At 34.5% G+C, this 24,676-nt stretch overlaps 2 protein-coding genes across 15 annotated transcripts; both read right to left on the minus strand.

Annotated features, from left to right (window-relative positions):
- Nucleotides 1-59: 59 nt before the first annotated feature.
- LOC117928677 (myb family transcription factor PHL5-like) lies at nt 60-13,453 on the minus strand. 6 transcript variants are annotated; one of them, XM_034848657.1, is made up of 13 exons: nt 12,534-13,453; nt 11,546-11,721; nt 9,270-9,679; nt 8,975-9,128; nt 8,692-8,752; nt 8,467-8,540; nt 2,987-3,439; nt 2,742-2,895; nt 2,582-2,658; nt 2,404-2,443; nt 645-699; nt 423-492; nt 60-337 (listed from the first exon to the last, which is right to left on the minus strand). In XM_034848657.1, the coding sequence occupies exons 6-13, from the start codon at nt 8,482-8,484 to the stop codon at nt 248-250; spliced, it is 957 nt and encodes a 318-aa protein (XP_034704548.1). In that variant the 5' UTR covers nt 8,485-8,540; nt 8,692-8,752; nt 8,975-9,128; nt 9,270-9,679; nt 11,546-11,721; nt 12,534-13,453; the 3' UTR covers nt 60-247. The 6 variants fall into 6 exon arrangements, with proteins under 6 accessions (XP_034704548.1, XP_034704547.1, XP_034704552.1 ...); XM_034848656.1 differs by having other exon boundaries at nt 8,692-8,759; XM_034848661.1 differs by lacking the exon at nt 11,546-11,721 and having other exon boundaries at nt 8,692-8,759.
- LOC117928670 (putative disease resistance RPP13-like protein 1) lies at nt 5,655-23,241 on the minus strand. 9 transcript variants are annotated; one of them, XM_034848640.1, is made up of 5 exons: nt 18,964-23,241; nt 16,599-17,383; nt 15,749-15,896; nt 6,595-7,177; nt 5,655-5,995 (listed from the first exon to the last, which is right to left on the minus strand). In XM_034848640.1, exon 1 carries the CDS (start codon nt 22,973-22,975, stop codon nt 18,995-18,997), a length of 3,981 nt encoding a protein of 1,326 aa, XP_034704531.1. In that variant the 5' UTR covers nt 22,976-23,241; the 3' UTR covers nt 5,655-5,995; nt 6,595-7,177; nt 15,749-15,896; nt 16,599-17,383; nt 18,964-18,994. The 9 variants fall into 9 exon arrangements, with proteins under 9 accessions (XP_034704531.1, XP_034704529.1, XP_034704528.1 ...); XM_034848637.1 differs by lacking the exons at nt 5,655-5,995; nt 6,595-7,177 and adding an exon at nt 13,662-15,226 and having other exon boundaries at nt 16,599-16,667; nt 17,205-17,383; XM_034848638.1 differs by lacking the exon at nt 5,655-5,995 and having other exon boundaries at nt 6,464-7,177.
- Between the last annotated feature and the right edge of the window lie 1,435 nt (nt 23,242-24,676).

Raw genomic sequence — 24,676 nt, forward strand, 5'->3', positions numbered from 1 at the left:
TTCTTGTGCTCTTCAACAACAATGAGGATAAGCTCTTTTCCCGATTCGCTTCTCTTCAGTTTATTTAGAAAACGCAGTGTTAGATTATCAGTTATAAATTCGACGATGGAGATGTATATAGACTTAGAAATTAACAAAATGATCGACGTACAATACTGGAAGGCAAATGGGGTGATTTCTAAGTCCTTTTACATCAGAACTTATCTTACTATATGGTATGCAAGTCAGGGGGGTTCAGGGAGTTCAATCAGGGTCTTATTTGGTCTCTGTTACTGTCCAGCATCTTCTTCAGCTGCTTCCCTTGTTCTTCAATCTGCAGCTGTAAATTTCTTTGGATCTGATGCCAAGAAAGAGGAATTAAATGTCAAGGTATATATGAAAGTGGCAATTTGTGTTGAGTAGCAAAGGAAACAACCCCAAACCTCTAATTGTTCATGGAGATGCCTCTGGACCTCTAGTTGCAGTCGCAGTCCTTCTGCTATCCGCAAGCCTCTGCCAGAAGAAAACACCCAAAGAGATTAGCTTTTACTATTGCTTTGCGTTGATCACCAAAAATCTATTAATATCTTGTCGAAATCATTGAGTAATCTGTCATATGAAAAGTTGGCGCTTAGAGAGAACATGGGTAATCTGATATATCTTACGTTTCTGGATCGAACTTTGTTATGACATCTGCACAAGTTCTCTTCTCGGAATTTTCTGCGTTTGGAATAGATCATTGTTAGAGGGTATGATATACATTGTGTTTTATATCCTAAGATGTTTTATTAAAATTAATTATCCAAAAACGTATCAAAACTAGGTTGTCTAACATAGTATTAGAGCTAGGTTAATTTAGTAGGAGCTAGATAATGGGTTTGAACATCATCTATGCTTATTTTTCTAATTTATTGAGTATTTTACAAATCTAATTGAAGTTGTTAGTGATTTGTTTACTAACGGCCGGGTTGATAGATATATGTTTTAACAAAAAAAATGGAAGTAAATTGAAGTATAAAAAGTTTTGGTTTGATGGGTTTTTGAAGGAATACTATGGTAATTGTATGCTTGAAGCCAAACTAAACCAAGCTTCTAGTGATGGAAAATTCGAATCAAACTAAGCTTGCTTAAAGACAACTTTGATTTGGCTGAGTTTAGATGATTGATTTGATACAAACTATTTTAGACCTTAGGCCCATTTGGTTTTAGAAGTTATTTAGAACTATATTTGGCATGAAGTCCAACATACATTTAAAAACTTTAGTCTGAATTATAATGGATACATCTAAAAATTAATTTGACCAGCTATATCCTAATGATAATAAATCACTTTAATCGGTCCATAAATATATATGCAGTAATGCATATAAAAAAATTCATTCAACATCAAATAATTATAAATCATGAAGAAAAAAGAAGTTTTAGAACTTGATTTGGTTTGATAAAAAAAACTAAATTGATTAAGAGTTAATTTGAGAGTGATTTTAATTCAAGAAGTTTTAGTTCATTGCCTTTTATTGACAAAAACTTTTTAAGGAAAATCGCTTTGAACTCATTTCGAAGTAATTTTGATTAAAATGCCATCTATAGTGCTTTTGTTTAATAACACTTTCATTTAAAAAGAATCACTAAGTATTTGAATATAAACTAAGAAACAAAAGCTTTAATAGCATTGTATAATGTATTGTATTGTGTAACATATTGTGCATCAAAAATGTTATTTTGGAAATTATTACTTATCAAATCACTTCAAGTGATTCTCCCAAAATTGATTTTCAAAAGTTTGTCAAATGCCTAGCTAACTTTTGTAAGAAAGCGTTTTCTAACATTAGGAATTGTTCTTAACCCCTCTCACAAATAGGTTTTTAGTATTCAAGTATAAACAAAAAACAAATGTGTTTTTGATTAGGCCTTACAGAGTTCTAAGTGATTTTTAAAAGAATAGTCTAAAAGTAATTGTGAATAGTTACAAATTACTCTTTAAATTTTAAAAAGGTTCCAAAACATCTAATTTTAAAGGTAATTAGACAGAGACGAGTTTTGATACCACGTTTAACTATCATTTTTCTTAAAAGTTTAAGCTTATAAAATTTGTGTTTAATAAACATATCATGCTCTTTAACACTAAACATTTCAAAATGACTAACAAACAAGATTCAAGTATGTTTCAATAATTCCCAAACCAAATTAATTGAGTTTCATGATTGTTAAAAATTGAACCAATTTCCTCAATTTTAATTGGGTTGGATCGGTTTTATGGGGTTTCTAATGGGAATGGGTCATCTACCAAGACACCGGATCAGAAAACCAATTAACTCATTCAAATACTTTTATAGCAACACGAAAAATTATTTCAATTTCCATGAGAATTCCTAATAGCAGAAGCCCACAGGTTGATGCTCTTGCCTTAACATACATACATACCTTCTGTTGATCCTGGTTGGTGCCTTGCAATACGATACTTCTGAAAAACAATAATGGCAGAACGCTGAGCTTCAGACCCAGCAAAAAAAAAAAAAAGAAAAAAAGAAAAAAGAAAAAAAGAAAAAAAAGAGGAACAATAAGCCAAACATTCAGAATTGAGGTTGAAAATCAATCAAACCTGCAAGTGACTTTTGACATGGAAGATGGTCAGTCCCTCAGAGCCTATCAGCTTAAGGATTCCCTTTGGAGTTGCCTCTGCATTCAACCATCAAACAAGCATTGATTCAGTAACTTCTTCTGAACTGAAAAACCTATATATGATCACTACTGCTGCTCACTTTCAGCTCCCCCTAGACAATTTACAGACTCAACAAATCGCTTGTGAAGATCTTGAGTCCATCTAATCCGCGTCTTGTTTGAAGCGACAGAAGTAGTATTATGAGAGGGATTTGCAGGCTGCCTCCTTAGTTGAAATCTAGAGCTGGGTTCAATCTGTAGAGTCCATTGAATGGAGAAGAAGTCAGGATATCAGAAAGCAGTATACAGAAATAAAACAGACAAGAAGAACCAGTGGAGAACTCACTCTTTGATTCTGATTTTCCCGAAGAATTCTGTAGGGCTGCGCATCTTCAACGTCAGACTTGATGAACAAGATGTCACAAACCTGTGAATTTCGATATGGGGTTCTAGTGGGATTTTGATTTTCACAGCTGGGAAGGTTCTGGGTATCCTTTGATTGAGAACCTGCTGGATCAAATTTAGAAGATGGGTATGATGAGGTTACTGTATCAGCAGGATAGGAATCACATTCTGGAAACCCCATGTAGAATTCAGTTGCATAAAAGGCAGAAGCTGCTGGACACCCGAAATGGCCAGCAATGGTGGTAGGAGTACTCCCCAAGTTGATTATCTGCTGGGTGGAGCCTCCCTCTGAGGCCGGCAACTGATCAGGCTGGAAACAAAATCCCATCTTCCATGGCTGCCGGGAAAAAATACCTTTCCCAGAATAACAGTTGAATGATCCAGTGTTTTGATTCTGAACTACATCAATCTTCTTAGTATTCATTATGACAATCAACCAGCAATGCAAGGAAAAAAAAACAGAACTTTTCTCTTGATTGACTACTTCTCAAACAGACTGAACCATCATATGAAAGTATAAACGGTGAAGAAGGTAAACAATTCACTATGAATATGGACTCTCATAGGGGCTGGGGGAGTCTTCTCTCTGCAATGGAAAAAAGCTTCTAACTTAGGATGTGCCATAAATTAAAGTATGAACTATGAACCCATGCAAGCTTTTTTAAATACTTGATGAAGGGTGGATTAATTAGTTGATCATAGAGTCTAACAATGATCATATGATAAACCCGAAGCAATGAACTCGTTGCTATAAAAGATTAATTTCCATGTAGGTATACAAATCAATGAAGTTGATCCCATCTATAGGGATCATATATTATTGGAATAAGTCCTAAGAAAGGGTTAGTTAACATGCTAATGTTGATTAATGTATAGCTAATGCATAGCTTTTTGGGGTTAAAATTTGGCTATGCGGCTAAGTAATTATGACAATGTACAACAGGTAGGTCAACAAAGATTCGATACTTACAAAAAGCCTTACTATCTTGTTTATTTAGGGGCATTAAACAAAGATGAAATAATTCTTTGATGACAAAGACAACTCTTTGTACCAAGGCAAGCATGTTATCTTTCAATAAACAAAGAGGAATTCTTTTGGCTCCTTTTGGAGGCTTTGCTATCCAAACTGACCCTTGGGGGTTTGAAGAGACCATGCAAATGGGTTTGCCCTTAGTGGGTAATTTGTCCTTCAACTTGTTGATCATTTTGTACGATTTCCAAGAATATATAGATTGAAGTATAAGGAGCTGAATAATAAGTTAAATCAAGCATGGAGTTGAATTTGAAACACAAACACAAATGCAGCCATTCAATTTAGAGATTACTTCAAATAATAAATAAATAAATAAATAAATAAATAAATCTTATAACATTTAGAATGTTTGGATACATTTCGTATTTTTTTTTATTTTTAAAATAAAAAACTTCAAAAAACTTCAAAAAAAAAAAAAAAAATAGACCTTATAAAATTAGTGTCTTTTTGGATACATTTCATGTTTTTTTTTTAATTAAGAACTTTTGTACAAAAGTGGAACATCTTGTACAAAAAGTATAGATTTATCTTATAACTTTTAAAAATTTTGTTCGATATAATAAATTTTTTTAATACCTCAATTTTTTAAAATAATTTTTAAAACCATTACTTTTTTTTTATTTTTATTGTAAGTCTTTAAGAGTTTTTATATGTATTTTATATAAAAATCACTATAATTTTTTATTTTAAAAATGAAAACTAGACAATACATTCAAATAAGCACTTAATTTTTTTGCAGAAAAATTGAACTTCATAGAACTAGAATAAGAGAAAATCACAATTGTCCACACACTTATATACTACTAAAAAGTGTTTTAAATTTCTATTTAAATCTTTTTATTGGACAAGAAAAGCTGTTAAAACATACTTCTCTCTATATATTCTAAGTATGAAAAAGAAAAATTATCAAATGGTGATAAGCATGCATGTAAAGCTTATATCGACTATATAGTAAGGTTTTAATGATTGTATCTATTTTATTTATTTTTTGTTTTTAACGGTATGTCCTATGATACAGTGGAATGAATCTCTATCATTCACTGACGTAGACCATGATTAGTCAAGTCATGTTAAAACCTTACGGATATTTACATAAATGATTTTTATCTTCATGTTACTACACCAATACTCCATTAGAGCAAACTTCATTTTGCAATTATCTGGAAGATGACTTGGACCATCACAACATGTTCACTCAGAAAGCTATAACTTGTCATTCCACTAAGCTTTCATTAATTTGCATTTTGTTTATGGAGAAAGACCCTCTACTATCCAACTCCCTTTGAAAATGGGGTTGGTAGAATCATTTAGGCAACTGTCAAACATAATATGCTCACACATCTGTGTATATGAAATTGCCTCCCACTCTGATGGGCACAGCCGCACAGCACAAGTGGCACATATGCATATTGACCATGTAGCCATGGTAGTATGCTTTATATGTAAATAGGCGGCATATGCGTATAGAATTTAGTGGCAACTCTTATTGCTTTTTGCTTGTTCATAATTGAGGTGTGAATGTGGATATTGTAGACATTCCAAATTGAAAAAAGAGATTGATGCCATGAGAGGACTGTTTTGATGCCAATTTGCAGGTTCTGCGTTTCCCTTTTTTAGTAATATTGCCCCATTACAACATCCCCACTAGCTTTGACAAAAGTCGGTCTACTTCGAAGCTATAATTTTTTAGTCCAATCTTTTACTTCTGATCACATCCTAATCAGAATCTTGTTTTCTCCTCCTTGGAAAAATCTGTACGTCTATGCAGTAGTTTTGCAGTCCCAGAGCTCCATTGAGTCCATTTGGATGCTGGAACATGTTTTAATTGAGCTCTGAAGAATCTTGGGGAAGCTAGTCTTGTTTGTTTCTCTGGAAGGAGTTGCCTTCTGAAACAACTGGGTTCCCCTGCTCCCCCTTCTGAGAATTCCAAAAACTTTAATATCACATTTGGTAAAAAGAGAGGAGAGGAAAGGAGGAAAAGAAATAAAAGCTCTATTTGGCATCATGTTTGGAAAATGGGAAAGGGTGGAATTTCTTTCTTTTTCCTTGGAGACCCGAAGATTATGCTTGGTTCTTGGAAAATTTAAGGGAAAATGTAAAAGAAAGAAAATTGAGAAAAAAGTGGAGAGAATATGAGAAAGAAATTAAAAAATAAATTTAAAGTTAATAAATCCATTTTTAATCAACAGACCGAGGTCTCCATTTTTGGTGACTTCAATCTTGGACCCTTCCCCCACTTCTTTATCTACATACCAAACTATTGTTTGGAAATCCATGTTCACTAATAGCATATAAAAGAACATAATTAGTCCCTTGAAACAAAACTAATTAATTTGATCAATCTTCTAAGATGGCATGTTACATAAAAAGTAACAAGATTATGCAACTTCTTAAATTTTTTTCTTAAGGTGTCAATGTCATAATGTGGGTACAAACTAACGGTATAGGAACAAGTGCATTGATAAAAATTTAAAAAGAAAAATTGGAAATTTATTCAGAGAAGTAGCATCAATTACCTAGGGTATAAGTGCTTGCAGATGTCATTCCTTAGTCCCCAGTATGCTTGAAACAAACTGGAGACTGATCAGTTTCTTACAGTATGAGAAGACAGCAGCCACAGCTATAGCTAACCACACAAAGAGATTGAAGAACACTGAGCTGCCAAGGAGTAGTGACCCAACAAGGATCAAGGTAGACTTATCTAGGCCTGTCTGCAAGCCTTTGCTCTGTCTTCCACAGGAGAGAAGAAATCTCTTCTGCCAACACATTGTCTGTATAAATGGCTACTGCACAGAAGCAATCCTCTTTCTCCTTGTCAACAGTCTGTCCAATCTGAAGTTCATAATTGGAGATTTGCCAGTCTGTGATGTTTAATTCTTTGAACTCTACCACATTCTTCTCTGCTTCCCCTTCATCTGCTTGGCAACTGGGCATTGGAAAATTTGGTCTTTAAAATCTGGAGCCAAGAAAGAATACCTACACAGGCACTCACATCTGAACAGCCCCCTCTCCTCATAAAAAAATACAATAGCTGTTGAATCCACAAATCCCACTGCCACAACCACTTGCAGCTACACTGCAATTGTCATCAGTAATTGCCTGCAGCACACACCAAGAAGTAGTATTAATGCAGTTCCAGTGGTTTGCAGTGTTCTTTTTTTAGTGTTTATATAATCAAAATCAAATGTTGCCCTGTAGTAATGGTCATTCTCAAAGTCTCTATCTTCTGAGATGAAGTTAACTTATCTGGCAAGATGTATCAGTGGGATTCTTGAAGCTCTCCCAGGCATAAATAAGTAAAACCATATTTTCAAAAAATTTTGGTCATCAATCAAGAAAAACTTGGAAGAATTAGCATAGAGTATGTAAAAAAAACTGGAAACCACCATGTTAATTTGAGCAGGTCATCAGTTAATTTGGTCAAAACATGTGGTTTTGGCCTCTTAAATATTCAATCAAAAGTACATTCTATATGATTTTAAGCTGCTAGAGAAGTATGAAAGAGAAAATTGTGAGACAATGTCAACTAGTGGAAACTAATTTCCTCACGCAACTTCTCTCAATATCCTTTTCCTTTGTGACAATATTCAAGACCAAAGGTTACAAGTCACAACTTAATTTTTCAGCTTAAGACTCTTAACGTGTGAAGGTACTTGAGTCTAATTGTAACTTGACCCAGGAAAGTAAGGGTCATCCATGCTTGATACCATTGACGTTGGTCGAATAGAATTGAGTCACATAAAATGCTCATCTCCACTATTTGGGCTAGTTCAGCTCGATTCATAGTCAAATTCTCTCTCAAAATGAACTTTCCTGGGATTAAGAACAAACCTTGTATGGTAAGAAGTTTAGAAAAATAAATCCTAAAAATATTTAAGATAGTCAACAACCAACTCTCTTCTTGATAAGAGGTGGTGAACAAGTTCAGAACATAGAAGAGTAAATTTTCTAAAACATGAAGATGGGAAATATGCTCAAAATCATAATTTCTATACAAAATCAAAAAGTTCAATCAAGGAATTGCAGTCAACCACTTTAAGATAATGACAACATTGAAGTGGAAAACAAAACTGAAAAAAGTATTAAAGTAAAGACAATTTAATTACAATATTCTTGATGGGAGTTTCATGGTATAGATCTTCATTACTTGGACTCTATAATTTTCTTTATGAATAAACAGCTGGTTCCTGTTCAAATGAGAACCAATGCTCATAGTCAGAAACAGAAGTGTAGGCATGGCACAAACAATTCTGCAAATGATCATCTTAATAATCATCTAGTCATACTTAAGACCTAAGAAAAACCAAAACAAGAACAAAAGAACATCAAAATTGGGACAGAAACAAGTGTAGCAACTACACAACAAAGATATAAGTCTATCTGCTCACCTTTTGAAGGTAGTCCATTGGGTTAGTACAAAATAGACCGGCTTTTATTTACAGGGGCTCTCAAACAGTGCAGGCTGTTGAATCAGAAGAGAGATGAGATAACTAAAAGATTCAATAAATTCAGTACAATAAAATACTTCATATTAAAATGTTGCTTTTGAAACTGTAATTTTTCCAATGATCCAAGATCTAAAAATATATTGGCATAAAATTACTGTTGTTTACCTCATTTTTTTTTTCCATAGATATCAAACTTTGTTCTCATAATAAGTCCTCTATGCTGATCCTGGTTGCTTAATATGAGACACAAAAAAGAAAAAAAAAAGGCAGTGCTTAATTTAGCTTGATGTTGAATGGAGCAAAGTTACAACATGTACATATGCAGCCAACTAAAAACATATTATGATGTAAGATTCAATGCATTTTTCAATAACCATCAATTACCAAAAAATGCATTCACATGTTCTCACATGAGATAAATACACAGATAGTTAAGAGTTATCTTTACCCATTTAGAAAGGAAAATTGAAGAAGACATGAAAATATGATAACTGGCTTTGTTAAAATGTGAATTACTGAGGATCAATCTTCCTTTACTCTTCTTTTCTTCATTAGAAAATTCTTAAATCAAACAAACAGAGCATGCTGCACAACCAAATTCCCTACAACAAGACAAACAAATGAGCAGACATCCAATTCTAGAGATTGTTAGAAATTTTGAAACATGAGTACCTGGCGAGCTGCTTTATGAATTGGAACATAAATTTTCTGAACAAAATAAGTTTAGGCATAGAACAAATTACCTGACCGTATATCGGTGCCATACCACTTTCATTAAAATAACACACGATCGATCCCTACTTTTGGAGTTGAGAGCAGACAATTGCAATCCCTCTGATTTGCAAATAACGAAGAGAGACATGGGATTATGTTTCCTCTGGAACTTGATTTTGCTTGTCAATAGCCCATCCAATATGAAGTTCATAATTATAAGAACTCTACCGCATTCTTCTCTGCTTCCCCTTAATCTTCTTGGAAACTGGGCATTTGAAAAAATTTGGTCTTTAAAATCTGGACCCAAGAAAGAATACCTATACAAGCACACACATCTGGACAGCCTTCCCTCTTCATCAAACAATACAATAGCTGTTAAATCCACAAATACCACTGCCATAACACTGGTGCCTATGCTGCAAATGTCACCAGGAATTGCCTGCACAACAGATGAAGAAGAAGCATTTGAGTGCTTATATAATCTAAAAGCTCCATCATAGTAATAGTCACTCCCAAAGTCTCTTATCTTCTGATAGAGGTTCACTTGATCTGGCAACCAGTGGAAAAAAACCTTATATTGAGATGGTCCACAACCAACTCTGCTCTTAATAAGAAGTGGTGAGAAATACATAAAATGTGAAAAATATAAAGAGGATAGGGAATAAATGTTTAACATTTCACAGTTTTTAATTATCTTGGAGTAATGAGTTTATCATTTTTTTTTTCAATTATTGAAGTACTTTAGAAAGTTGAGGTTTGAGTAGGTGAGTTACCATTTATTGGATTGATTAATTCACCCATGCTTTAATCATTAGAAAGTCTGGAAATATAGAAGAGTATATTTCTAATTCAAGAAGATAGTGCATAAGCTTAGGATTTTCATTTCTACACAAAATCAGTTAGTTCAATGAGGGAATTACACTCTTAACTACTTTAAGATAATAACAACATGAAAATGGAAAATTGAACTACAAAAGACATAAAGATCAATTTGCACGGAGAAGGAAAAGGGGGGGCTTGACTTAAGGAAGCTAGTCCCGTTGAACAAAGCCTTGTTGGGTAAATGAATATGGAGGTTTGCTTGTGAAAAGGAAAATCTGTGGAAGCAAGTGCTTTTGGCGAAATATGGGCAAGAGGGTTTTGGTTGGAAGACCAAAAAGGTTAATGGGACGTTTGGAGTAGGGGTTTGGAAGGAGATTTTGAAGGAAAAAGATTGGTGCTAGGAAAATATGGCTTTTACAATGGGAAATGGTACCAAAATCAGATTTTGGACTGATCTTTGGTACGGTTGTACAGTGCTGTCCCAAAGGTTTCCTCACCTTTATGGGATGGCTGCTCATAGAAATGGCATGGTAGAAAAAATGTGGGATCAGAATGTCGGCCAAGGAGGTTGGGATTTAAGGTTTGTGAGGGATTTCAATGATTGGGAGTTGGATATGGTAGGTAATTTGCTTCATGTTCTGAGGGGCTATAAACCTACCTCAGAAGAAGATGCAGTTTATTGGAAAGGGGGACGAAACGGGCAGTTTAAAGTCAAGGAAGCTTACAACTTGGTGGTTAATACCGTGGCTAACAACTTTCCGAAAAGTAACATTTTGGTGGATAAAGTTCCAACTAAAATTTTGTTTTTTGCTTGGTAGGTGCTTACACTAGATAGGCTTCAGAAAAGAGGGTGGCAACTCCCGAACCGTTGCTTCTTGTGTGGCTGCGAAGAGGAAACTGTAAATCACATCCTCATACACTGTATAGTGGCAAAAGTCCTGTGGGATATGATCTTTGCTTTGTTTGGTGTTCAGTGGGTCTTTCCAGGAACTGTAAAGGAGGTCTTATTGAGCTGGAGGGGCCCTTTTATAGGGGAAAAAAGGAAAAAGATATGGAAGTCTATCCCGTTGTACATTTTTTGGACTCTTTGGAAGGAAAGAAATAGACTAGCTTTTAGGAAAGGGGGGGTGATAGCAATTCAGAAATTAAAAAATTCTTTTGTCTGTAATTTATGGTGTTGGGCGAGATTGTATAGTGGAGAGAGTTCGTTGTCTCTTATAGGCTTCTTGGAGTGGACAGCCTCCAGATAAGGGCTGGTGGGTTTTTTTTTTTGCTTTCCTTTTGGTTGTGAGGCATAGCTAGTTTGTATACTCCCTGTATACTTTGTGACTTTTTGGCCTCTCTTCAATATATTCAGCGGTTATCTATCAAAAAAAAAAAGATCAATTTAGTTACAATATTCTTCTTGGGAGTTTTACAATATAAACCTTTGTTAAGAATTGGACTCCTTCATTAATACTATGGAACCAATACTCATACTCACCAACAGAAGTGCAGGCATGCCAATGAGAATTTTGCTAACGAGAACCTAGCATAAGAAGATTTATGTCTTCTTTGTGATCCATAACCACATTCTGAACTGGGATCCATGACATTGATGTCAATGATCATCTTCACAACAACAGGAAATATACAGAAATTCCTAGCCGTTGTCAAGACCTAAGAAAAGCCAAAACAGGAACAAAACAACATCAGAATTGGGATAGAAACAAGTGCATCAACTATCAAAATATGTCTATCTGCTTACCTTTAAAAGGTGGTCCACCTGGTTAGTGCAAAATAGACTACATTTTGTTACAGGGATACCCAAGAAAAGTAGGCTACATTTTATTTTTATTTTTAAAAAAACAACAACAAAAAGTAGTGATTAATTTAGTTTGATTATGAATGGAGCAAAGTCACAACATGCACATATGCACCCAACTAAGAACATATTATGGTGTGGGTAGAGATTCAATGCATATTTGAATAACCATGAATTACCTAGAGTTCTGGCACATGCCCAAATCTCCAACAATAGGACTAGCTAATGGCTTGTGTAGATGTACAATTCTTAAACAATGAGACATTTTTATTTTTTTCCTTTTGTTAAATTTAGCACATGCAATTTGTTTTCCTTTGAAAATTACTTACTAATAAGTAGCTAACTAGAAAATGTCCCTGGTTTCTTCCATTTCTATACAAGAGAAATAGACAGAAAGTAAGAAAAAACCACAGCATCCCTATTCACTTACTGTCAAATCAAAACAGAATATGAAGCGTCAAGAAAAGGAAAATATTAAATAATAAATAAAACAGAGCATGCCGCACAACCAAATCACCAACAACACGGCTAGCAAAAGAATTATGCAGATGCACAATTCTTAAGATTATTAGAAATTTTGAAACATAAGTTTGGCTGTCTACTTTATGAAATAAAAGTTGAAACATAAATTTTCTGAAGAAAATAAGTTTATCCATACAACAATTACCTGATTGTATACTGATGCAGTACCACTTCCATTAATACAGCACTTCGTTGATCACTATTTTTGGAATGTGAGCTATATAACACCATTCTAGCCCCTTCTCACATTGGCACCGTTGTTCCAGTGAAGGACAGTAGTAGACATGTAGATAAGAGAGGGAGTCTGGCAGTCTCTGTTTTGTCAAGTATTGGAGCTTAAAGCACCATTGGATATTCAATTTTTCAAGAGACGTGAGGTGTTGAAGACCCACTTCTGTCAACGATTGGAGCTCACAACATTTTATGATCCCTAATTCTACAAGAGAGGTGAGTTGTTGAAAACCCAATTCCCTCAAGGATTGGAGCCTAGGGCAGTCGCAGATTCGTAGTACCTTGAGAGATATAGGGTGTTGAAAAACCGACCCTGCAAAGCAGTGGGGCTCAGGGTAGCTACTGATCTCTCTAATTTTAGAAGAGAGGTGAGTTGTTGAAGCCTCTTGCTGTTAAGAGACTTGAGATTAGGAAGTTTTGAGATTACAAGAGAATCAGAGAGGAGGGCAGCAGATACTTATTGGGAAATGAATCCACATCTTCACATCCACATTCGATGCTCAATCGTGTAAGAGAAGCTAGTCTTTGCAAACCCCAGTCCACCTGAGGTGTGAGTTGGTTGCAGTTCCGTATTTCAAGTTCATGTAGGTTGGAAGGCAAACCCTCTTTCTGAAACAACACTAGTGGACAATCCTGTAAGCTCAGTTCCCCCAGAGATGAGTGGGTGAGTGCCAGCAGCCTAAGCTGGGAGCAGCGGTCGATGCAACATAACTTCAAGTTGAGAGCAGACAACTCGATATGTACAAGATTAGGGCACGCACTGATGCGGAAGTCACAAAGAAATGGGGGATCCCCATCTGAAATCGAAATGGAGAGGGATTCAAGCCACTGAAGACCAACGGATGTAAAGCCATGGTTGTTAATATTATTTTACAATATATTATATAAATAGTTTCTTTAATTATTTTTTTATTTTAAATTTAATTTTATAATAAAAGTTTTTATTTTCTAAAATAACTAATAAAAAAATTAAAAATTAATAAAATAAACAAAATTTATTATATATGGGATATGCATTCTACGTCTTATCTTAGGATTAATATATATTATTCTCTCATTTTATTTGAACTCATGTTAGGTGAAAAGAATGTATTTTCGTACAAATGATAAAAAGGCAATGTTTCAAGATGAATAGAAAGAAATTCCAAAAGCCCGTGGGAACACAGAAACTTCAACTACACCCTCCAGCATTTGTGTAACCTTCCTCATGGTTGGCCTTAGAGTTGAATCCTCCTGAATGCACCAAATGGACACCATCACTAGCCTCTCCAACCTCTTCATATCATTCATAATTTGCATCCTCATCATCTTCCACCAACTTCTCGAACTTCCTTTGCACAAACAGTTCACAATCTCAATCCATTAGAGCTTCCTCTCCGTCTTCCATATGAAAGAGGAAATCTTCTTCTAACACATTGTCTCTATAAATGGCTACTTTGCAGAAGCAATCCTCTTTACATGACTCTTTACACTTCTCCTGCTCAGCCAATTTGTGTTGTTTAATTCTTTCAACTCCACTTCATCCTTCGCTTTCTTCGCTTCATCTTCATCTGCTTGGCAACTCCACTTCACTCTCAAGAACAAAGTTACCATTGTCGAGCATGGCAGCATGAGTAACCCCGGCCCTTTAACAGCCGACTATGTTCTCTGCAGCTCATATCCTCCTTTGTCAGCGAGTTTCAACTCCCCATTTTTTGTGAGTTCAATCTTTGTACCCTTCTACCACTTTTTTATCTGCATACCAAATTATTGTTTGGTAATTCATGTTCACTAATTGCATATAGAACATAATTAGCCCCTGTAAAAAAAATAATTAATATGATCAATCATCTTCTAAGATGGCATGTTACATAGAAGGTAACAAGATTATGCTACTTTTTTAAATTTTTCCTTAGGGTGTCAATGTCATAATGTGGGTACAAACTGACAGTATAGGAACAAGTACATTGATAAAAATTAAAAGAGAAAAATTCGAAATTTATTCAGAGAAGTAGCATCAACTGCCTAGGGAATAAGTGCCTGCAGATGTTACTCCTTAGTCCCCAGTATGCTTGAAACAAACTGGAGACTGATCAGTTTCTTACAGTATCAGAAGACAGCAGCCCGGCTATAGCTAACCCACACAAAGAGATTGAAGAACACTGAGCTGCCAAGGAGTAGTGACCCAACAAGAATCAAGGTAGACTTATCTGGGCCTGTCTGCAAGCCTTTTGCTCTGTCTTCCACAGGAGAGAATGAATCTCTTCTGCCAACACATTGTCTATATAAATGGCTACTGCACAGAAACAATCCTCTTCACAAGACTCTTTAAAACTTCTCCTTGTCAACAATCCGTCCAATCCAAAGTTCATAATTGGAGATTTGCCAGTCTGTGTTGTTTAATTCTATGAACTCTACTGTATTCTTCTCTGCTTCCCCTTCACCTGCTTGGCAACTGGTCATTGGAAAATTTGGTCTTTAAAATCTGGAGCCAAGAAAGAATGCCTACACAGGCACTCACATTTGAACAACCCCCTCTCCCCATCAAACAATACAATAGCTGTTGAATCCACAAATCCTGCTGCCACAACCACTTGCAGCTGCACTGCAATTGTTATTAGTAATTGCCTGCAGAACAGACCAAAAAGGATTAATGCAGTTCCAATGGTTTGCAGGGTTCTGTTTTCGGTGCTTATATAATCAAAATCAAGTGTTGTCCTGTAGTAAAATCACTCCCAAAGTCTCTATCTTCTGATAAGAGGTTAACTTATGTGGCAAGATGGTATCAGTGGGATTCTTGAAGCATGCCCAGGCACAAATAACTAAAGCCATATTTTCAAAAAAATTTGGTTACCAACCAAGAAAAACCTGGTAGAATTAGCATAGAATATGTAAAAACTGGAAAATCACCATGTTAATTTGAGCAGGTCATTCAAATACATGTGGTTTTGGCCTCTTAAATATTCAATCACAAGTACATTCTATATGATTTTAAGCTACTAGAGAAGTATGAAAAAGAAAATTATGAGAATGTCAACCAGTGTGGAAACTAATTTCCTCAAGTAACTTCTCTCAATATCCTTTTCCTTTGTGACAATATTAAAGACCTATGGTTACAAGTTACAACTTAATTTTCATCTCCGGACTTACCATGTGAACATACTTGAGTCTGATTGTAACTTGACCCAACCAAGCAAGGGCCATCCATAGTTGATACCATTGACGTTGGTTGATGGAATTGAGTTACAGGCTAGTCCAGCTTGACTAATAGCCAAATATGCTCTCAAAACGAACTTTCCTGAGATTGAGATCAAACCTTGTATCATCAAAAGTTCAGAAAATAAATCCGGAGAATATTTAATTTTCTAAAGCATGAAGATGGGGAAAAAGCTCAAAATCATCATTTCTATACAAAATCAGATAGTTCAATGAGAGAATTGCACTCAACTACTTTAAGATAATAACAACATCAAAATAAAAAACAGAACCGCAAAAGTCTTATAGTCAAGACAATTTAATTACAACATTCGTCGTGGGAATTTTACGGTATAGACCTTCATTTAGACTTGGACTTTTTAATTTTCTTTATGAATAAACAATTGGCTCCTACTCAAATGAAAAATGAGAACTAATGCTCATAGTCACAGACAGAAGTGTAGGCATGGCAATGCCAATTTTTCAAATGATCATTTGGTCATAGTCAAGACCTAAGAAAAACCAAAACAAGAACAATAGAACATCAAAATTGGGACAGAAACATGTGTAGCAACTACATAACAAAGATTTGTGTCAATCTGCTCACCTTTTGAAGGTGGTCCACTGGGTTAGTACAAAATAGACTGGCTTTTTTTTAACAGGGGACCTCAATCAGTTTCAAATAACTAAAAAATTCTATAAATTCAATACCATAAAATACCTCACATAAATTGCTTTTGGAACTGTAGTTTTCCAAATGTTCCCAAATTTAAAAATACATTGGCATAAAGTTATTGATGTTTACCTCATACTTTTTTCCATGGTCATATCAAACGTTGTTCTCATAGTAAGTCTTCTATGCTGATCCTTGTTACTTAAAATGAGACACAGAAAAGAAAAAGTAGTGATCAATTTATTTTGATATCGAAGGGAGCAAAGTCACAACATGTACATTACATATGTAGCCAACTAAGTACATATTATGATGTGGGTAAGATTCAATACATATTTCAATAACCATGAATTACCTAAAAATGTATCCACATGTTTTTACAGAGGATAAACATAGAAGTAGCTAAGAGTCATCTCTTCCCATTCCGAAAAGTAAATTGATGGCGTCATGAAAATATGATAACTGGCATCTTTAAAATATGAATTACCATGGATCAATCTTTCTTTACTCTTCTTTACTTCATTAGAAAATTCTTTAAAAAAAAAAAACAAAAAATAAAGATAGGACAGAGCATGCTGCATAACCAAATTCCCAATAAGAAGACTAGAAAATGAGTTATAGAGACATGCAACTATAGAGATTGTTAGAAAATTTGAAACATGAGTACTTGGCCAGCTACTTTTTGAATTGGAACATAACTTTTTTAAAGAAAATAAGTTTAAGCATAGAACAAATTACCTGACTGTATATTGATGCAGTACCACTTTCATTAAAATAACAGACCATTGATCACTATTTCTGGAGTTGAGAGAGGGCAATTTCATATATACAAGATCATGGGGTTATGTTCCCTCTGGAACTCGATTTCGCTTGTCAATAGCTCATGTACCACATTCTTCTCTGCTCCCCCCCTTCATCTGCTTGGCAATCGGGCAATTGAAAAATTTTGGTCTTTAAAATCTATATCCAAGAAAGAATACCTATACATGCAACAATCTGGACAACCTCCCTTCTTCATCAAGCAATACAATGGTTGTTAAATCCACAAATCCCACTACCATGGCTACTAGTGTCTATGTTGCAAATGTCATAAAAAATTGCATGCACGACAAACCAAGAAGAAGCATTTGTTTTTAAAATCAGAAGCTTCTATATATAAGTAAAGCATCTTATACAAAGAGTATAGATTTACCTTGTATCTTTAAAAATCACTTTTTGAGAAATTTTAAAATTTGAGAGAATAAGAATGTGTTTGGTGAAAATTTTAAAAACTGTTTGGTTATTGTTCTCTATTTCCAGTTTTTTAAAAACAAAGTTAAATAGAAAACAACTTTTAAAAAACAAATAAAAGTTATTTTCATCCATTTTTAAAAACAATAGAAGAACGTATACACTCTATTATTTCTCTTCTATATAGAATTATTATTTTTCAATTTTTTTCGCTAGGCAAATTAACTCCAAATTAAACAAGACTTAATATATTGGATTTGTTAACAAGTCTATTAATTTTTAAAAATAATTTGAAACTTAAATAATAAACTCATTAATATTCTAAGTTTATTAATATAATAAAATATCTTTTTTTCTAACATGCAATAAAATAGTATAATTTCTACTAAAAATATAATTTATGATTTTATTATAATATTACTATTTATGTTTTACTAAAAACTATATATTTTTTAATTTATTAGTAATTACAAAATTATTTTCATTTTCAATAAGAATTAAATTAAATTTAATTAATTAATATTATATAAATTGAATTTAAAATGTTTTTACAAAATTAAAATAATTTAAAAGAAAAAAACAATTTATCCGAACAAGTCTTTTTTTTTTTTAAATCCTTTTATAATAATTACTTATCAAATATTCTTAATTTTATAAAACATTAAAAAAAACAAAAAAAAAGCTTTTTTTTTTATTCTTTAACATTAAAAAAGTTTTTTATTGACTTGTATTGAAAATGAATATTAAAATTATTTTTATATTATAGAAATTTTTGTATCACTATAATAAAAATATTGTTTCATAATTAAAAACAAAATTATTTATCTTTAACTAATATATAATTGTGTATTTAAAATACAAATTCTTTAACCTAAACAACATTATTGTTTTTTGTTTTAAAAAACTATTTTTTAAAACATCTTGCCAAACATTCTAACTTATAAAAAAAAATTAAAAACTGTTTTTTATTTTTTAATTTGAAAACAATTCTTAAAAAACATTACCAAAATTTTTTTGCCCTAAATTTTTTTTGATACGTTCATTGTTTTAAGCAGTTTTTAAAATTATTAATTTTTCAATGTAAGCCTTTAAGAGTTAAAATACAAAAGTTACTGTCACTTAATTTTAGGCTTAAGGAGGTCAAAACCTTAACAATGTAGGAGATTTAAGTGGAGGCAAGGAATTAAGCAGATATATTCTTGAGATTAGAAATTTGGGTGGAACATAAATTTTGTAAAGAAATTAAGTTTAAGCACACAACAATTACCTGCCCATCTGTTGGTGCACTGCCACTCCCATTAAAATAGCACCTCATCGATATCTATTTTTCGAATGTGAGATATATAACGCCATTCTTCCCCTTTCTCGAATTGGAGCCGTTGTTCCAGTGAAGGACACCCTCTGACTTCCAGATAAGAGAGGGAGTCTGGCAGTCTCTCTTTTGTCAAGTATTGGAGCTTAGGGCAGTTGACGATAATTAAGGTTTCAAGAGTGGTGAGGTGGTGAAGACCCGCTTCTGTCAAGGATTGGAGCCTTCCGCAACAGTAGATTCGTAATTGCTTGAGAGAAATAAGGCGTTGAAGAACAGATCCTGTCAAGAATTGGAGCTCAGGGCAGTTATTGATCCATAATTCTCGAAGAGAGGTGAGTTGTTGAAGCCCCTTGTTGTCAAGAGACTTGAGATTTGGAAGATCCCAGATTGAAAGATAAGTTAGAGAAGAGGGCAGCAGACACTCCTTGGGAAATAATTCCACGCCTTCACATCCACGTCCGATTGTGAAATGAGTAAGAGAGGTCAGTCTTTGCAAATCCCAGTCCACCTGTGACGTGAGTTGGTTGCAGCGCCCTATTCCAAGTTCCCGTAGGTTGGAAGGCAAACCCTCCCTGTGCAACAACAATTCTGGACAATCCTGTAAACGCAGTTTCTGCAGAGATGAATGGGTGTGCGCCAGCACTCTGAGGATTCTGAGCTTGGAGCAATTGCAAATCTCAGGGCACATCGAATCGAGAGCGGGGAGTTGGATGTATACAAGATTAGGGCACCCTTCAATTCTCAATCTACGAAGAGATGTGGATGTGGGATCCCCCTCTGAAATCGAGATGCAGAGCTCCTCAAGCCCCTTAAGACCATTTATTTCGAAATCAGTCAACCTGGGGAAGATGTCCAATATTGAGAAGGACAACGAGAGAGAATCACAGGTACCGCCATTGATTGATAGATTTTCGAGAACAGGGTGATGGCATCTGAACAACTCAGGTAGAAGAAGGTCCACTTTGGTACAATAAGAGATTGATAACGATTTCAATGTAGTGGGTAAGCCAACTTTGTTTGGGGATCTGTAAAAAGAGCAATCACAAATTTCCAAACTGTACATGTTGGTTTGCAGGATTTCCTCCTCTAGTAGAGACTCCACAGAATCACATTTTCTAATGTAGAGATAGTGGGGTACCAGTGGAAGTTGCTTCAACTGAGAGACGTTTGAAATTTCAATTTTTGAAGTTTGACTAGCTGTGAACCCACAAGTTTCCCTTTTCAACTGCAATTCACGGGCAGCAGGAACGTTGAGTGTAGGCACAAGTAGTTGCGGACAATCTTTAAGGTTAAGTTCCTGCAATGAAGAAAGGTGCATTGGTAATTCCCCAGTGAGTTTTGGACATAGCCTTATAGAAAGCTCCTGGAGACGAGGGAATTCTCCACAACATAACCATTTCTCCCAATTGGACATATCTTCAAATGATAGAGTTTGCAGGGATGGGAAGGAGGGATGAAGCGAGGAAGAAGAATTCCCATAAAACTCACTACCCACCATCACTACTCCACTCATTTTTGAGATCTTTATATGTTCAAGACAAGGTAGCTGCCCCAGTGGCGGCAATGTTGAGCAATTCCCACAATTCGAAAGCTGAAGGGACATGAGATTTGAAAATGATCCATCTCCAAGCCAATCTGGAAATGTTAGACCAGGATAGCGTTGAATGGACAGTTTTTTTAAATTTGGATGAGGTGTTAGCCTGTTGAGAATATCATCTTGTATAGCATCATGACTAATCCCGTGACTCCAATTCAAGGATAACTCATCAAGGTATTTCTTATCCTTCATATTCGCCTGCAATGCATCCTCAACACCCACCACATTCTCCATTTTTGAAATTTCAAGTCTTCCTCGAATCTCTGAAAGCTTCCACAATTCTCCAAATCTGAATCCACTTTCTTTGCCCACAATAAAATTAGGCAATTTCTGCAAACTTTTTAATTGACCTATATCATGTGGCATTTCTTTCAATGAATTAGACTCGCTAATATCAAGATAGCGCAAATTAATCAACTGCCCCATTTTCGAAGGCAATTCAAGAAGAAAGTAACATTTACTCAGCATCATCGTTTGCAAATTGCACAAACAACATATTGATTCAGGTAATCTTTTAATCATTGTTACAGAGAGATCCAAGTAACGCAACTGTTTTAAATTGTGTATTGAATCAGGCACATCTGTTATGCGGTATTCACACAATGACAACACCCGCAGAGATTTAAATTTTGGTAATATATTTTGTAAAACTCTTGTACTCAACGAATAACTAAGATGCCGTGATGTCTTCACCTCTAAGATTGTTCTGAGATGTTTGGCTTCACCAACAGGCTCAAAAGTTTCAAACACAACTGCCCAGTCATCGTCACTTTTAAAGTGGAGAAAATGGCGAGCCTTATCAGATATTTTTTGCAGCTTACAATCTTCCAATTGAATGCAAAATTCTTGGGAGATATGTTGAGCCAAGTCATGTATCAGATCATGCATTACAAAGCATGATTTTTCTCCTCTAATACATTTTTGAAAAAATGACTTCGCTAAAAGTTCATTAAAATATGAATCACCTACCTCTTCCATTCTTCTGTTACTTTGTCCTGAGTGTAAAAACCCTTCTGCCATCCATAATAGAATCAGCTTCTCTTTGTGGAATTCATAGTCCTTGGGAAAAATTGAACAGTAAGCAAAACAACGCTTCACAGGAGGAGAGAGATGCTGATAACTCAATATAAGAGACGGAAGAATTTCATGATCAGTTTGGGAATGCCACGTTTCGCTATTCAAAATATCTTCCCATTCTCTTTTTTCGGCCTTGTAGTACAAGAGGCTTCCGAGTGCTTTAACAGCCAAAGGCAATCCTTGGCACTTGTCCACAATCTTTCTCCCTATGGGCTCAAGCCCTGGATAAGCCCTGGAGTCTCCGTTTGGAAATGCAAGTTTTGTAAATAGGGACCAACTCTCTGGAGGGCTTAATATCCCCAAATGATGAGTACGGACTGCTCGCATGATTTTTGCAGCAGTTTCACTACGACTAGTCACAACGATCTTGCTTCCCTCTGCTGCAGTGAGGAGTGGCTTTCGTAGGTCATCCCAATCATTAGGCTTCATATCCCAGACGTCGTCCAGAACAAGAAGAAATTTCTTGTTACCTACTCTCTCTTTGAGTTTAAGCTGAAGCAAATTTAGGGTGTCATCAGGTTTAGTTTCAGAACCGATTTCCTTGAGAATTGATTTTGTCACCTCCTCGATGAGAAAAATCTGACTGGAAACACAGACCCATGCTTTCAAGTGGAAGTGTTGCTTGACCGTGTCATGGTTATAGAGAAGCTGAGCGAGTGTGGTCTTGCCGTTGCCGCCGATGCCCACTATGGACATCACATCTATGTTGTTGCCTGTTGCATTTTCCTTATCAGAAAGCAACCACTTCACCATCTCCTCTTTGATTCCATCCCTGCCCACCACAGAGGACTCATCCACCAAAGAAGTGGTTGGTGGCCTTGGTGACAGTTTATCGCCCTCACCTTCTTTCAGCCCAAGCTTCTCTTTTTCTTCAGCAATCTTTTCAAGCTTAGCAATCATCTTCTTCACACTGGACTCCATGCTTTGATTGGCAAATGGAGCCTTAACCCAAGCAGAGACCTTTTCCCAGTTCCACGCCTGATGAGTTCCGCTAGCTTGGGAGTCAGAAGCTTCGATCTCGCACCGCAAGGCTTCAGTAGCGATCTCGTCCAACAGGTCCTCCGCATGATACACAGCATCCTTAACTTGGACCAGCCACATTTTGACTAGTGGGTCTGAAAATTGCTTCATCTCCGCATCATTGAGCACTTTGTGGACAACCACCAATTTCCTCTTCAACTCGTTGAGGAGGTCAGGGCTGAGCTTTTGTGCCCAGATGAACTTGGCGAGCTCCCGAGAAGCCAACCTTTCGAATAGAACTTGAAGAGAAGCCGAGAGGAGTGCGTCCGCCATTGCAAAAGGAATTCAGCGAGATTGAATACAGGAAAAATGAAGGTAAGCGGAATGCAGAATCACAGCAGCAAACAGCAAAGTAAAGAGTAAAGACTGGTCTCTTTTGCCAAGGGCTTGAACTTGAAGGAATCATTGATGGTGGTGGACCCAGATGCAGACTTTTTTGCCAAACACAATAATTGAGTGGTGACCGGTGAGTAAAAGAAAGCAAAGGGGAAAGCAAAAGCGCATAAAAAAGCTGATGCCAGACTCTGTTGAGTAAGGTGGGTAGTGCCAGCTTTTTTATTTGTTTTTCTTTTTAATATACTCATTTCTTTTTCTACTACTATTATAACAGATGAATATTTGTTTGAACATTAATATTCCTAATATTATACTTTCATTTTTTGTAGTAATAATAATTTCAACATTTGTGTTAATACTATTATTTTTAATAATTATAAATAGTATTGCAATTCTACAATTACTATCATTATTTTTATTGCTTATAATTATTATTAATAGAATTTATTAATATACATATATATAAAACATTTTTACATCAATTTAATGGAGTAGGTGGATGGATGTTGATTTAACCATTTTTACATCAATTTAATGGAGTAGGTGGATGGATGTTGATTGATCCATTGTCTCAATTCAATGGTGGATCTAAAAGCATTTTTATATTAAGTTGGTGGAGCAGGTGGATGGATATTGACAGATCAATTGTCTCATAAATTTCTTTTCTATTTTATTGTTAAAATTTTATTCCTTAAAAGTTAAAACCAACTTAAAAGGCATAGTAAAATAAGTATTCAAGCTATTAACTTGGAATTACAAGAATCATTTTCAATAATTAGCATTTTTATTTTTAAAAAGTAACCACTGGAATTAAGATTTAATTATGATTATGGAAATTGTTGCTTTTTACGTTTTCATAATGATATTGTTTTTTACATATTAAATTTTTGGATTGTAATGTGACTTTTCTTTAATTGGGATGTCTAAAAAAGAAAAAGAAGTAAGATAATTAGTAATCTTATTTCCAGCATTGTTTGGAGTTCTTACTTTCCATTGTGAATTTGAAAATTAAATTAAAAATATTTTTGATAATGTTTCTATTATAATGTTATATTTAATTCTCAAAAAAATTAAAAAAATACAAAAAATGATTTTCTTATATTTAATTATAGTATAAAAAATATCAAAGAAAATCAAATATAATTAAAACTAATTAAAAATTTATATATTTTTAAATTATTTAATTTTTATATAGATGAGTTAAAATAAGTAAAATAAGTTTGAAATAGTAAATAAAAATAATTTATTTTTTATTTTCTTTCACTTCTTTTTTTTTCAATTTTTCTTTCACATTTTCTTTCAATTATTTTGGGAATCAAACATAATTGAAGTGTTTATAATAAAAGCGCTTTTTCTAAAAATGATTTTAAGAGAATCACATATCCAATGTTAATTTTTTAAAAAATATTATAAGTAATTTTTTAACAGTAAAAGTGATTTTAAAAATTTTTAATAATATTTTCTTAATTTTATCAAATACTTCACCTTTTTCAAAAATATTTTTTAAAGTAGAAGCACTTTTTTAAATTATTGTTAAACTAATTCTAACAATATTGAAACCACCAAAACATACTATTTAAAAATCATAATAAATATTATGTGAATGATTCAAGTAGGCATGGATTTTCCTTTATTTTA

This window comes from Vitis riparia, chromosome 13, assembly GCF_004353265.1.
Source record: "Vitis riparia cultivar Riparia Gloire de Montpellier isolate 1030 chromosome 13, EGFV_Vit.rip_1.0, whole genome shotgun sequence".
Classification (NCBI taxonomy): Eukaryota; Viridiplantae; Streptophyta; class Magnoliopsida; order Vitales; family Vitaceae; genus Vitis; species Vitis riparia.